We start from the raw sequence: 15,032 nt of genomic DNA, 5'->3' as shown, positions 1-15,032 counted from the left end.
TGCATGAATGTGTGGGTGAATGTGTGTGTGTGCTAGACCCCACATGAACACCTTTGGCTGTCATTATACCATGTTCATCGACAGAGAAGTTATAGCTGGCCAGAAAGCTATCAGATGGGCTGGACAGCAGATAATTGAGGTGATGATCAGAGCTGTTCAAGAAAATTGATGGCGATGGAGTCAGGGTTAGTCGCGCACAAGGATACCAGCCTGTGGAGTCCCCCCTTGCTCCGGGAGCGGCACAAAGAATATGGAATAACATATACTCTGTTAACGTGTGTCAAGCAGTCGCTGGAACACACCAGGCTTTAGCGGCGTTCGGTCAAACTAAGTTCTCAATCAGCCAAAAGGGGTATTGCGAGAGGTTTCGCCGATCCCTGCAAGCGTGAGAGAAATGACCCCGACTCCATATATCTGTCTGATCCATCCATTTGACAAGTTGCCAAACTTTTCGAATACCCGCTAAGCCATTAAGGCAAAGAGAGCTGGGGAGTGATATTTCATAAGCGCAGGGTTAGGTGAGGTGGGACATGCAGAAAGCCAACTTTTTTTTTGCCTTCCAGTGAAGCCTTTGTCTGGATTGGATGTGTCAAACTGAGATATCTTAATGGATTCCACATACAACTTCCACATTTATTTTGTTTTTATCCTACAGTTGCATGCTGCAACCTTTTTTCCTCTCCCACTGGAGAATTAATGTAGCCAAATGGGAGTCGGTGCAAGTAAACTAGTGTAGCTTTTCTAGTATGCATGTACTGTAGTGTGATGTCTGTGCAGGGATCAATGAAGCTCTTTGAGGAGTATATCAATAACTCAATAATCCAAACATCAATGAGCAGGATACCATGAGTTCGGCTATAGGATCAGGTTGGCAGCATGGAATACAACTGGGAAAGAATGGAAGAATAGTGACACCCTTCCATACCTCAGCATCTTGTCACGGTCCTGACAGCAGCAGGTGATGAGGTTGGACCTGTGACTGGGGCAGCTACAGGTTGCCACTGTCAGCAAGTAGCAACAACACTGTCGGCCCACAATAATCCTCTTCTCTGCAACTCCTTCAGCAGAAAAAGACTGCCAATGTCTTGTCAACCACCCTTAATCCTCAGCATCCAGAGTTCAAGACTCTGAACGAGGCCTCTGGGGTCTTGCCTTGGCCACCTTCTTGCCCCTGGTATTGACCTGAACTGTCATCCTGGCCCAGTGACGACCCCGGTGCACGGGCCAATCTATCGTGGATCATGAGTTCAAATGATTTTCCTCCCCTCTCCCGCCCCTGTTTTCCCAGTGAGCTGATTGCTAATGACAACATTAGAAAGGGCATAATGGAGATTCCACAAACAATTTGCACCTTGGATTTGCACATCTAATATCTAAAGAGGTTCAGATACAAGCCTGTCTCGCTGATACATGCTAAAATATAGAATAATGTTTGTTGGTGAGTGATCCATGCACTGTGAATAACTCATAGATCAGATAAGAAATTCTAAAAAATAACCAACGACTTTATTATTGTGTGTGTATAATGTGTAAACAATCATTTACTATATATTTCTATGCCATTGACAAAGTTTTTTAAAGTATAAAATTAACAAGCTATAGTCAGTTTTATGCTTGTAATAAAAAAAATAATAATAATAAAAAAAGGAAAATATAAAGACATTTCTATGAAATGTAATTTATTTGAAGGATTTTTTTACAGTAATATTTTTTGTTACCCCCTTAACTGTCACTCACGTTTTTGAAGATAGATTTGAATGTGCATGATACAAACCAAAATGTTTTTAATTCATGACTGAAAACATTTTTTAACATGATATTGATGTACCATTTACATGGTAATGTAATGTCTGATTTTAAAATGGGTTTTAAAGGATGAATTTTGAGATTTTAAGTTTTCAGTCGATATATAATTTCTGATGATTTCTAAAATGTGATAGAGAAAAAGGCAACAAAGAAGTCTTTATTTTAAACAAAGGTCAAAACTCCTGTTATAATGTAATTTTGGAGGGTGCACTCTTGTCATAAATTGATCTATTACTTTTCCTACATAATTTTTAACAAAAAACATTGGTAAAATATATATTTGGGAGTCTTAGACCTTTCCAACAATATATAGTTTGTCAAGATTAGATTAGATTTGATTGTAATATATTATAGTAAATGTAGGTGTCCTGTATTCGGGACAGTATAACAGTTAAGGGGTTACTGGTAAACAAGATACATTTACATTTACATTTAATCATTTAGCAGATACAATTACAGATACTAAGAAATGCTAAGAACATTTTCAGTGCATGATAAATTCAATATTAACACATGTTGAGGGCATTTTAATCTACTTATTTGTTAGTAGATTAAGACAAGCAATTTGCTCTCCAAGGGAAAATGCTTGTGAATGGTACAAGATGATGAAGTGTTGCTGAATTTCATAAAGTGGCTGAATTGCTTTACAGTTTATGGTGACATTCTGCAGTTTTCTCAACATGTTGCCTTATTGATGAACTTTTTTTTTCTGTTTCAGAGACAGACTATTTATATTTGGGTTGTAGCACATTGGTTGAAATACCTCAGTTGGAGCTTCATATAGCCCTGCACTTTTCACATCCCAAGATATTTGCTGGCTTAAAATACCTACAGGGATGTACATATTTGTATGTCATGGTATAATAAAAAGGGAAAAGAGCTGCATGAATCAGTCGAGTGACTATATACGGCAATTGGGAGCATGATCTTGATAATGACGATGATGATGATGATGATGATGAGGATGAGATTAATCTTGCCTAGGTTATTCATCCAAACGCATGCTGTATGTTAGCAAATTGGTTTGGTCACAACAGAGTATCTTGTGCGTTGGGCTCCATGGCCCATCCCTGCATTTAAATGGAAATTTTGGGGTTAACTCCCAAGTCCACCTTGTGCCTTCCTCAATCTCAAGTGGACCCATGGTAAATATTCCATTAATCAAAAGTTACAAACAGACTTTGTACTGTCATAACTCTTTGCCATGGCTTTCCTGTTGATTGAGTCCTATACACACATACTGTCTGATTACCATAATGTGTTCTTGTGGTGAAAATTCCAGTTGGGGGTTCGGGGGGCAGGGAGCATGGCGGAGCGCCGGGGGAACTACATAATAAATGGTGGTGGCTCCTCCTCATTGGGAGTGATTTTAATCCAATGCTCCATCACTGCACATGGTGAGTAGACTCTTCGGGGTTTGGGCTATCAGTTATGAGCCTATGTTTGCAGGCAGACACAATCATTTCGCTGATTGTCACAAGTCTCAAGCAGTGACACCAGGAAGTGATCCATCAGTCTATTTCCCATGACATGAGGAGAAAGATGATGCGGGGACCATTGACTTATGCAGAGAACCCCCTGCTCTCTTTTCCATGACTCTTTTTACATGCTCCAGGGAACATATTTTATTCCAAACACTTAACCTTCCCCGTTTCGCCATTTTTATACAAGCCTATTGATTTATTTGTTCTGACTGGGCCCAAACAGGTGCTTTTGTTATTGATCAAACATTCTGTGTCCAAGAGCTTTTTGCTGCCTTTTATTTTATTTTACAAGGGCTTGTAAAGAAACGTGTAAAAAAAAATTCAATAATAAAGTTTTGCACTGTACTATGCAAACAATCAAATGATTAACTAATTCCAGAGTGATGAGATTAGTAATTGTAGTAATGAAAGTTTGTTTTTGTAGCACTATCTATCTATCTATCTATCTATCTATCTATCTATCTATCTATCTATCTATCTATCTATCTATCTATCTATCTATCTATCTATCTATCTGTACGTACGTACGTACGTACGTGCGTGCGTGCATGCGTGTGTGTGTGTAAAATGTTGAACTCATTACAGGGCAGGGCAAACATACAAGATCCCCAAAAATACAAGAATAAATGTATACCATAATGAATATATTAAAATGAACCTTTATTAAATATATGATGTAACACCATTTGTAACAGCCGTTACAGATATGCAGATATTATTACATATAAAATGATCCCAAATATACTTTACCCCACATACTCTTCTACAAAGCTATTTCATATTTTGCCAAGGAAAGTAAACTGGAATCACTTCACTACAATTGGTAAGTGTTGGATGGTAACTCTATCAATCTAGAGCTGTTTAGAAGATTGCCTTCTGTGCCGTTCGGGGCGGTGTAATCTGTCTGGCCCTCATTGTGCACCTGACCAGCCAGGGGCTCATTACCAGCATTACTAGCTCACTCTAACATTATCCCACCTCATCTGTAAACAGGCTCATCCATCACACGCATACATTCTGCTTATCCAAACAGATACTGAGTGTGGTCTAATAATGTGCTCATCTGTAGGAACGAGGGTGAGGATGATCATGTACATAATGCTCCCCGTGTACAATTGTGTCCTCCCCTCACTACCTCTCTCGCTCGTGAACTCTCTGGTCATAATATAGTCTTGATGTTAGTTAATTAATCATGTTGTAGTCTGATATGACACCAGGCTGGAGGGAAATGGATTGTAATGGGATAAGTTCATTCATATATTGGGCTGCAACAGATTACACGAGATAAATATTGTAATTCAAGATTGTGATAAAAATCATGCTAGTGCTGACCATTTACCTGATGTAATCAAAAGCCCACCATTATGTTGGCTGAGAAAATCAAGTGTGGGTTTTAGAGATTCTAATGGGGTCTTAATAGTGTGTATTTTGTGTGTAGTTACGTACTCCACTACCTTGCAAAAGCTTGAGGTCTGTAAGATTTTATAATAATTTTTAAATAAGTCATTATTTATTTGATAAAAATACAGTAATATTGTGGAATATTATTATAATATAAAAAAATATTTTTGTTTTAAAGTGTAATTTATTCCTGTGATGACAAAACTGAATTCTCAGCAGCCATTACTCTAGTGTCACATCATCCTTCAGAAATCATTTTAATGTGCTGATGATGCTCAAGAAACATTTCTTATCATTAAAATCAATGCAGAAAACAGTTGTGCTGTAATATTTTTTGTGGAAACCATGATATGTATATATATATATATATATATATATATATAGTGTTGGGGGTAACACATTACAAGTAACGCGAGTTACATAATCGGATTACTTTTTTCAAGTAAATAGTAAAGAAACATTACTTTTTAATTTACAAGAAATTATCGGATTTTACTTTCAAATTTATCCCATTTATTGACTGACAAGTCTCCTGTCCCCATATTAGGGAAAATCGAAAGTACAGAGGCGTTGTGTGTGCTGTGTGAACATGATGTAGTTCTAGACTAAAGGTGAATGTGCATTAATTCATCTCATCTCATCTAAAAAAAAAGGATTAATCAAAATGTTTAAAACAGTGAAACACAAACTCAAAATAAGATGCAAACCTGCTATAATTAAATATGTTAAATAACACAAATGTATCTAATCCCATTTTATTAAAATATCTTTTCTGCTGACCTTTGATGATCCAGTTCAACCATACTAATAAGCAAAAATGACTTTAGATAAACTAAAAATTGTGCTTCATTGTTTTGTTTTGTTTTATTGCTGAAGAGTGTTGAACCTTCTTATCCAGTGTTGTGCCCAATTTTGTGCCGGTGTTTTGCCCAATTTTGACCCCCTGCCAAATTATTACCCCCCTTGTTCAAATCGCTACCTGATTGCCTAATCCTAACCCCACCCCTAATCCTAACCCCTCCCCCAAACCTACTCCTAAACCTACCAATACTACGGGGGTAATAATTTGGCAGGGGGTCAAAATTTGGCACAACACCAGTTATGGCCCATGTGTGACCCGAGTCTTTAATCCATTTCTGGGCCACTTCTGGGCCGTCATTCTTTGCGGTACTTGGGGCGAGGGAAAAAACATTGTGTGGCCCGGATCTGGGCCAGAAGACATTTGCTATGTGGGATATCACAAAAAAATGCTGCTATTTGCACTTAGTGTAAATAGCCGCTGCCTTTTCAGATTACTGCCAGACTAATGCCAGCGATGCTATGTTGCCAGATGTTGCTATTTAAATAAACAAAAACCTGTAAATAAATAAAATAAACCAAATTTATTTCAAATATTTTGGAAATTAGATGAGATAAATTTATCTCTGAACCTAAACCGCAACTTCCTACTTTATTAACTTTCTAAAGTGTTACATTTAGTGTAAAACAAGTAAAAAACTCTTACAATAGCTGCATCTGGCAACACGGAGGCTGCGTCTCGTGCTCTCGCTCATAACTCTCTGAAGACTCGTTCACTTCGGAAGTGTCTAGCAGCGATTATTTTAATACCACGGACGCTAAACATTGTGAATTATATATGCAGACATTCAGCAGCAAATTAGTCAATTAGAGAATTTTTTTTATTTTCGTGAAATAAAAACATGAAAAATTTACAGAGGTCCGGACCTCTGTGACCTCATAGCTGGCTACGGCCATTGTGTTAATGTTGATTGTTCAATTTAATTCAATTCAATTCAATTCAATTCAATTCAATTCAAGTTTATTTGTATAGAGCTTTTTACAATACAAATCATTACAAAGCAACTTTACAGAAAATTATGTTTCTACAATATTTAGTAGTAGCTTATAAGTGGTGACTGTCAGTTTGTGCGCATATGACAGGATTTTTAGAAAAATTAATACAAGACATAGTCAGCCAGACGATGAACATTATTCATATTATTAATAATTAATAATTATTATATGATGCAGTCACACTTGTAGCAATATTTGTTAGTTCTGTTTGTTGATTCAGGGTTAGCATCATCTGAGGTTCTCTGAGAGTCAGCATCATCTCTTCTCAGGTGTTCTGGATCCAGACTGGAGCTTGTGTAAATCCTAGTTACCATGGGATGTAAATCCCGTGGCAAAACATAGAAACAAAAAGAGACATCATTAGCATAGCTGCTGATCCAACAAAGTAAAATTAATTAGTTTAACCCAAGCTAAAGAATAAGAATGTGCATTTGATCAGATACAACTACACTCATAATTTAAGAGATGCATTATTCGAATGCTTGGCGAAAGAGATGCGTTTTTAATCTAGATTTAAACAGAGAGAGTGTGTCTGAACCCCGAACATTATCAGGAAGGCTATTCCAGAGTTTGGGAGCCAAATGTGAAAAAGCTCTACCTCCTTTAGTGGACTTTGCTATCCTAGGAACTACCAAAAGTCCAGCATTTTGTGACCTTAGGAAGCGTGATGGATTGTAACGTGGTAGAAGGCTAGTTAGGTATGCAGGATCTAAACCATTTAGGGCCTTATAGGTAAGTAAAGATAATTTGTTACTGATACGGAACTTAATAGGCAGCCAGTGCAGAGACTTTAAAATTGGGCTAATATGATCATATTTTCTTGACCCGGTAAGGACTCTAGCTGCTGCATTTTGGATTACCTGTTTATTGAAGAAGCAGGACAACCACCTAGAAGTGCATTACAATAGTCCAGTCTAGAGGTCATGAATGCATGAACTAGCTTTTCTGCATCAGAAACATATAACATGTTTCGTAGCTTGGTAATGTTTCTAAGATGGAAGAATGCAGTTTTTGTAACTTGGGAAATATGATTTTCAAAAGACAAGTTGCTCTCTAATATAACACCCAGATTTTTGACTGTAGAGGAAGTAACATTACATCTGTCTAGTTGCAAGTTGTAATCTACAAGATTCTGTGTAGTGTTTTTTGGTCCAATAATTAATATCTTTGTCTTATCCTAATTTAATTGGAGAAAATTATTGGTAATCCAATCTTTTACATTTTTAACACACTCTGTTGGCTAAGATAATTTAGAAGTTGAATCTGGTCTCGTTGAGATATATAGCTGAGTATCATCAGCATAACAGTGGAAGCTAATTCAGTATTTTCTAATAATATTACCAAGGGGCAACATGTATATTGAAAATAGAAGGGGACCTAAGACGGATCCTTGTGGCACTCCATATTTTACTGGTGATAAATGAGATGATTCCCCATTTAAATAAACAAAATGGTAGCGATCGGACAGGTAGGATCTAAACCATCTTAGAGCCTGCCCTTGAATACCTGTATAGTTTTGTAATCGATCTATGAGTATGTCATGATCTATAGTATCGAATGCAGCACTAAGATCAAGTAAAACTAGAAATGAGATGCAGCCTTGATCTGATGCAAGAAGCAGGTCATTTGTAATTTTAACAAGTGCAGTTTCTGTGCTATGGTGGGGCCTGAAACCTGACTGGAATTCTTCATACAGATCATTTTTGTGCAGGAAGGAACTCAATTGAGCAGACACAACTTTTTATAAAACTTTAGACATAAATGGAAGAATTGAAATAGGCCTATAATTTGCCAGTTCACTAGGATCTAGTTTTGGTTTCTTAATAAGAGGCTTAATAACCGCCAGCTTGAATGGTTTTGGAATGTGACCTAAAGATAATGACGAGTTAATGATATTGAGAAGCGGTTCTTCGGGCTACAGGTAACAACATCTGTTTCAGTAATTTAGTGGGTACTGGATCTAATAAACATGTTGTTTGTTTTTGATACAGTGATAAGTTTATTTAGCTTTTCCTTTCCTATATTTGTAAAGCACTGCAGTTTATCTTTGGGTGCGATGGATGAAACTGAAGTGTTAGACGCTGTAGAATCTACATTAGCTATTGTATTTCTAATGTTATCTATTTTATCAGTGAAGAAATTCATAAAGTCATTTCTATCAAACTTTGGTGGAATATTTGAATCAGGTGGCGTCTGGTAATTTGTTAATTTAGCCACTGTACTAAATAAAAACCTTGGATTGTTTTGGTTATTTTCTATGAGTTTGTGGATATGCTTTGCCCTAGCAGTTTTTAGAGCCTGTCTATAGCTGGACATACTGTTTTCCATGCAATTCTAAAAACTTCCAAGTTAGTTTTTCTCCATCTGCATTCAAGACTATGAGTTACTTTCTTGAGAGAGTGAGTATTACTGTTATACCATGGCACAGTACGTTTTTCTCTAACCTTTTCAATTTGATGGGGGCAACAGCTTCTAATGTATTAGAGAAAATAGTGCCCATTTTGTCAGTCATTTCGTCTAGTTCATGTGCATTTTTGGGTACAAATAGCAGTTGAGATAGATCAGGCAGGTTATTTGTGAATTTGTCTTTGGTGGCTGGAACAATAGTTCTGCCCAGACGGTAACGCTGAGCCATATAGTTAATATCAGTGATACGCAGCATGCACGATACAAGGAAATGGTCTGTAACATCATCACTTTGAGGTACGATATCTATCAGTTAGATCGATTCCATGCGATATAATTAAATCTAGTGTATGATCAAAACTATGAGTGTCCCCGGTGACATTTTGCTTGACTCCAAAAGAGTTTATCAGGTCAGTAAACACAAGTCCTAATGCATCATTTGTATTATCAACATGAATATTAAAATCTCCCATGATTAGCGCTTTATCAACAGTAACCAGAAGGTCTGAGAGGAAATTGTGTATCTTTTATATCTGTTTCATTACTGTATCTGTAATGTTTTTCTGACATTACAGGTGCTGGTTACCATCAACACTTGGACCTTGGAAAAACAATTGTGTCTCTCTTGTTGTATGTTGTAATGGAGATGACTTGAGATTTTTTAAATGAATTAATGGAGATTTAGTTAATTAGTTGGGTAGCCAGATACCCGTTTACCACAACAGCACCGCCCCCCACTTAAAAAAAAAGGAGGCCATTAAAAAGTTTCAATTTTATTATCTACAAAACTGCCCAGCACATCTCCATATTAATGTGGTCCTATTAACAAGGGGGGCTAATGAAAATTTATTTTATAAATATGCATGTGCCCAAGTCACAACATTATAGAAGAGGGGAGAAAAACACAGGAGACAATGCTGAGCAATGAAGATGAAGCCCTGAAGAAAAGAGAGTTCCCAGCAGAAAATTGGTTTAATTAATAGCACATTTTACATAATGATTACAGTGTAATTGCGCCGACTAGCAGAGTGTCATTAAATATATCCTTGCTCCTTTACAACACCCTCTGGCGAAAAATAATGAGTTAGATTGGAAATCACTATGCAACAGGTTCATAAATAACATTTAAGCCCATACAAGGCAAGTACTTATAAATAATAAATATTTGCCTTCTGTAATTGAACGAAAAATGACTGCCTCCCTCACTCCTCTTTTTTTCCTGGGCATGCTACTTTGTCCTGTTATGGCTGAAGAAAGGAGAATTTTCTCATTTTTTCTCCCCTTGTAAGTGGTGAATAATTTATTTCTCGGCTAATAGTCAACACTGTCAACGCAGGGTGTTTAAAATATACCTGTGTCCAGATAAATGTCACGACGGCTGGGGAAGTGATTATTCCCTGCTTCCAGATATTTTGTTGAATGCAGGCCCTGTATACACTGTAGTAAATCAGCCTCTTCCAATTACCTGCCTCCATAAAACAAGCCCGTATTCAAATCAGGTCTAAACCGGAGCCCAGAGATGAGATTCAGAGCGATTATAACTGTCAAGGGAGGTTGAAAGAGGGGTGCAGCCTGAGGGGTTGTCTGATGTTGGGATGCGGTGAAGGGTTGAGGGGTCTGGGGACCAGACGGAACTTAGAGTGAATGATTTAGGCAGATAGGTGGAGGTTTTGACGTTCCCTCTGCTTACTATGTTTAGCTTTAAAGTAAATTTACACTTTCTTAGAGACCTTATGGAATCAGTAAGCTGTAATATTCTCACGCTGACAGTACAGAGTTGAAACAAGAGGCTAATTATATATACCTTGTTGAAATACATTTAGCACATTTTTAAATGTTTTCAGTACATATATATATAATAATAAACAATACAACTTACATTATATATATAACCAATACAACTTACTTTCTTACATGAAATACCAAAGGAAAAGTTTAGCAGAATTTCTGAGCTGCTCTCTTCCATACTCTGAAAATGGATGGGGACCATGTTGTCAAGCTCCAAACTGTATGACAAATCCAGTCAGCTAATCCTGTTTTCTTTCCTGTTCACCCTTCTGAACCTGCATGCTGATATGGAGTTTATGTATCATAAACGTATTGCTTATAAATTGAGCAAAGTTATCTGACGCCAGACAACTTTTGTAAGGCACAGGTAATAACAGTAAAATCTTTCTACTTTAAATTCTACTTTAATACTCAATTTAATGACATAATTTGAGTAAACGATTTCAATGATTGTTTGTCTTGCTCACAGAAGCACATATATCACTACAAATATGATATTGATTATATACAGAACATAATAATGTGGGTTACATTTTAAACACAATATTGTCTGTTTTGCTCAGTTTTGCAAATGGAAATAGTTCCAAACAAGTCCACACAGCTGTGTTTTTTTACAGAATGAATCCGTGTTTTTGAACCGATTTGATGAGTCAGGGAATTAATGGTCATAATAACATTGGCTGCATCTGAAATCAAACACTTCCCTGCAATATAGTAAGCGAAAAACAGCAAGAGTAGTATGTCCGAATTCACAGTATTCATAAAACAGTACGTAAAAAGTATCCAGATGACCTACTACTTTGGGTGACAAGTGTGCACCAGTGGACACTATGCTATCCCATGAGGCCATGGGAGAGAAATTGTGAATGGCACTGAAGTGACACAACTGACGCTTGTAGGGTTAATGACACAGGCAATATGGCAAATACATGGATTACAATCATACAACACACATTCATACTGCACAGAACATACTTTTATTTTTCAAGTGGCACAGTCAGCGAGTATGTAATTTTGGACGCAACCAGTGACATACTTCATTTCTAAATGAATGAATCAGTTGAATGTACTGTGTGCTTTAGTGGCTCCCTCCCGACGGCTTTACTTTAAAATTTAAAGAACCATTTCATTTAAAAAATAAAATAAAATTGAGTCACTGTGGGCCTCCACATGCAAGATTTCCGGGGGTCTACTGATAACCTCAGACAGGCTAAATAGAGGAACACAGGAATCCCATGATCTGATTTGAGCACCATTATGAAGAATGCATGCATAAAAGAGTGTGAGAGTCCTTGCATCTGTGCATATGTTAGATGAAAAAGTCATCTGTTTTTCCTCTCTCTCTCCCCTCCACCTGTCTTCTCCTCGGTGGTTCATTCTCCTCTCATCTTTTCCAGAGATTCAATGTGCTGATAAATGCCTGAGGCTGACCGCATTATTATCATGCATGTAGATCTCGCATATGTGATTCTATTTTGATCAGCTCGTGGATGAAAATACTCAAAGATCTCCTCTTCCCGTCCATGGTAGAATGTATTAGACACCCTTCATCGAGCACAATCCCCACGCAAGCATTTCGCACACAGACATTCGCCACATTTGCAACGCAGTGTGCATTAATAACAGAAGATACGAAGAAGTCTTGCCAGGCATCAGAATTGTCATCGAGTCGGGGCAAAGCAGTCCATGCAGGACTCATTCTGATCTGCAATCAGGCTTTCATCTGGTAAAACGTTTCCCAGATACCGCCACTTCCATCTGTGTAGACAGTAATGGACTAAGCTAAGCATGCATTCAAGCCTTGCGGAAATGTATAAATAATTTTCATTCAAACACATTAGCAGTCAAAATATGAGAATCCATCATGGCGTCTGTATTCAAGGGTTTCTTAAGAAGCAATCAGGCCCATCTGGGTGTGTGTTCTTTGTCTTTTGAGCTTTAGAGACAAGGTGCAGATTACTTGCGTGTCTCTCTTTTGCATAATGGCCTTCTCCCCCCCCCCCTACCACAGACCGATGGCGCATTTAAACTTTCGCTGGCAATCCATTACGTTTACCAAGCTGAGTCCCTTGTTCTTTAATCTCATGCTTCCCCGGAAAGAGTACCTAGATGTGGGTTTAAAGACCTTTTTTATGAAGGCAAGCATGCAGGGCTCAGTTCATCTTAGACAAAAAGACCTGACACATTTATGTTCCATGGACAGATTATGTCCCGCCATCTTAAAGAGCAAAAACTTGCCATTTTTACCTGATTGGTAATAAGGTGACAGGGAAAGTGAAGGGCCATCTGCCAAAGCAGTGCTGTCTGTGATAAACTCACCAAGTGGTTGAAGCGTTCTAGCATAACTAATGTAATTTCAGAAGAGGAAACATTTTAGGCTTTTACAGGGTGTCAGATTCTGTCCATGAAGTCACATTGTAGTGTCATTCTACACATTATCTACACCTTATTTAATTGCATCTCAATTTGATCATATTTGCCCTGGCAAGTAAGATAGGATAGCTATTCATATTTGGTCAATTAAATTGCTCTTTCTATCCTTCGTGACATGGAAAGCACCCAAGTATGACAGGACATGGACTACAGTTTTATGTCACCTCGTTTATCTCCAGTTTATACGTTCTATGACCACATTGTATCTTTCAAGAGCCTTTGGGAAATACTCTCGATAGCTCGATAGTTTCTCCTGGATGTTTTCCTATTTTGCACTCAAAAAAATGCATGTATCCCCTTTCTTTTACTGAAATGTGTAGTCATTAAGGTATACAATGATTCAAAACACTGGGGAGGTTAAATGTTATAAATACATTATAATGTACTCACACAATAAAAAGAGATAATCAGTTATCCAGCTTTGTTATTTTGTTTGTTAATTTATATAAAACATTCATTAGAGTTGTGAACATATTACAAATTATTTAAATTTAAATCTTAATTTTAATACAATATTAAATCTCTATCTAGATAGATGGATGGATATGTATAAATAGTTATGCAACTATTTTTCAGCATGTTGCACCATGAAACGCCACATTTAAACACAAATTTAAAACTGGGTGTTTTGAGTTAAAAACAGGCACAGTAAAATTTATTTATTTATGCATTTAAATTCATTGCGATTAATGTGTTAAAATGAATAATCTGTTTCAGTTAACTATTGTCAATCTTTGTCAGGTTTAACAATACAAAATCCAGTGTATTCAAATAACCCTGTGTGTTATTTATTGCTGTTCTCAATATGTACATTTAAATGGCCACTGATGTAGAGCACAGAGAAAAAAAAAATATGTAATGGAAAACGGCTGACTATAGGCCATGCTTTGAAAGTTTTATTAAATTGCAAATCAAGACTATATAGCAAAGGGGGAGAAAACATCTTGTAATATCTGTTGTGTCCCTTTTGCTCTGACTCGCTCCTGCCCTTCCAGTGTGTGAGGGCACCTAGGAATTATTGCTCGCTGAAGTGCATTGGCAAAACCTGGGAGATTCATAGATGGTAGGAATGATAAAGTCCAGCTCAGAAGAAGTGCTACCAGTGCAATAACAGCCTGAGAGGGTCACAATAAAGTTTAGCTTAATGACAAGAACAAATAACTCCAACATTTGGCTGGGGTGCTGAACCCTGCACCGGGGAAGCTCACATCTGATATATCTGTGGGCAACTAGCCGTGACTCACGGCCGATTGTGCAGGCTTGCGTTCACAGGGGCCCCCAGTGATACATGTGGCTGCTGTAGCAGGTGTCCATTTTATAGAGTTATTCAGTGAAAAAGGCTAGCTGCTCGGTCCAGTGACTAGGCTTGCGATTATTGTTCCTGTGCAGCTGACACATTCAGCAAGCCCCTATCCGCCCCTCCTTCTGCCCTAGCCAGAACCTCTGACTTCCATATAGCTACTGTTTGCATCCTCGCCGCTAAGAGCCTGCACTATAGCAATAACAAACGTGCCATGGGCTAAAGGCTGGACTGAAGCCCAGTAACTCCACTGAATTTATTTCTAAGCCTTGCTGCAGCAATTGCTGTCTTGTCAAATGGCTATAAATCCATCAGTGCACTTTACACTTAGGCTCGCCAAACTAACTGGACTAACATTCCCGTTTTTGTACAGTGGAACAAATTTTATAAAAAGAATGTTTCATCTAAATATGATACTGACATGCTCCTGTGCTTATATATGAAGATATACAGGTGTCTTTAGTAATTGCTAAGTATCATAATGGCATCGCCTAGTGTCTAGCATGGAGCAAGGTATTTGAAGCAGCTGGCTCAGAATCAGACATTTCTCAACCTTTGTG

At 37.6% G+C, this 15,032-nt stretch overlaps 1 protein-coding gene across 1 annotated transcript in view; it reads right to left on the bottom strand.

Moving 5' to 3' along the window:
- Window positions 1–1,105: 1,105 nt before the first annotated feature.
- The window catches only part of LOC132152300 (cysteine protease ATG4C-like), a 45,967-nt gene continuing 32,040 nt past the window's right edge, over window positions 1,106–15,032 (bottom strand). Inside the window, exon 12 of the mRNA XM_059561098.1 lies at window positions 1,106–1,299. Within this exon, the coding sequence (XP_059417081.1) occupies window positions 1,106–1,299 (194 nt within the window). The remainder of the gene's footprint in view (window positions 1,300–15,032) is intronic.

The sequence above is a fragment of the Carassius carassius genome, chromosome 10 (genome assembly GCF_963082965.1).
Source record: "Carassius carassius chromosome 10, fCarCar2.1, whole genome shotgun sequence".
Lineage (NCBI taxonomy): Eukaryota > Metazoa > Chordata > Actinopteri > Cypriniformes > Cyprinidae > Carassius > Carassius carassius.
The sequence above is the reverse complement of the archived record's forward strand: the minus strand, read 5'-3'. Positions and strand labels throughout refer to the sequence as shown.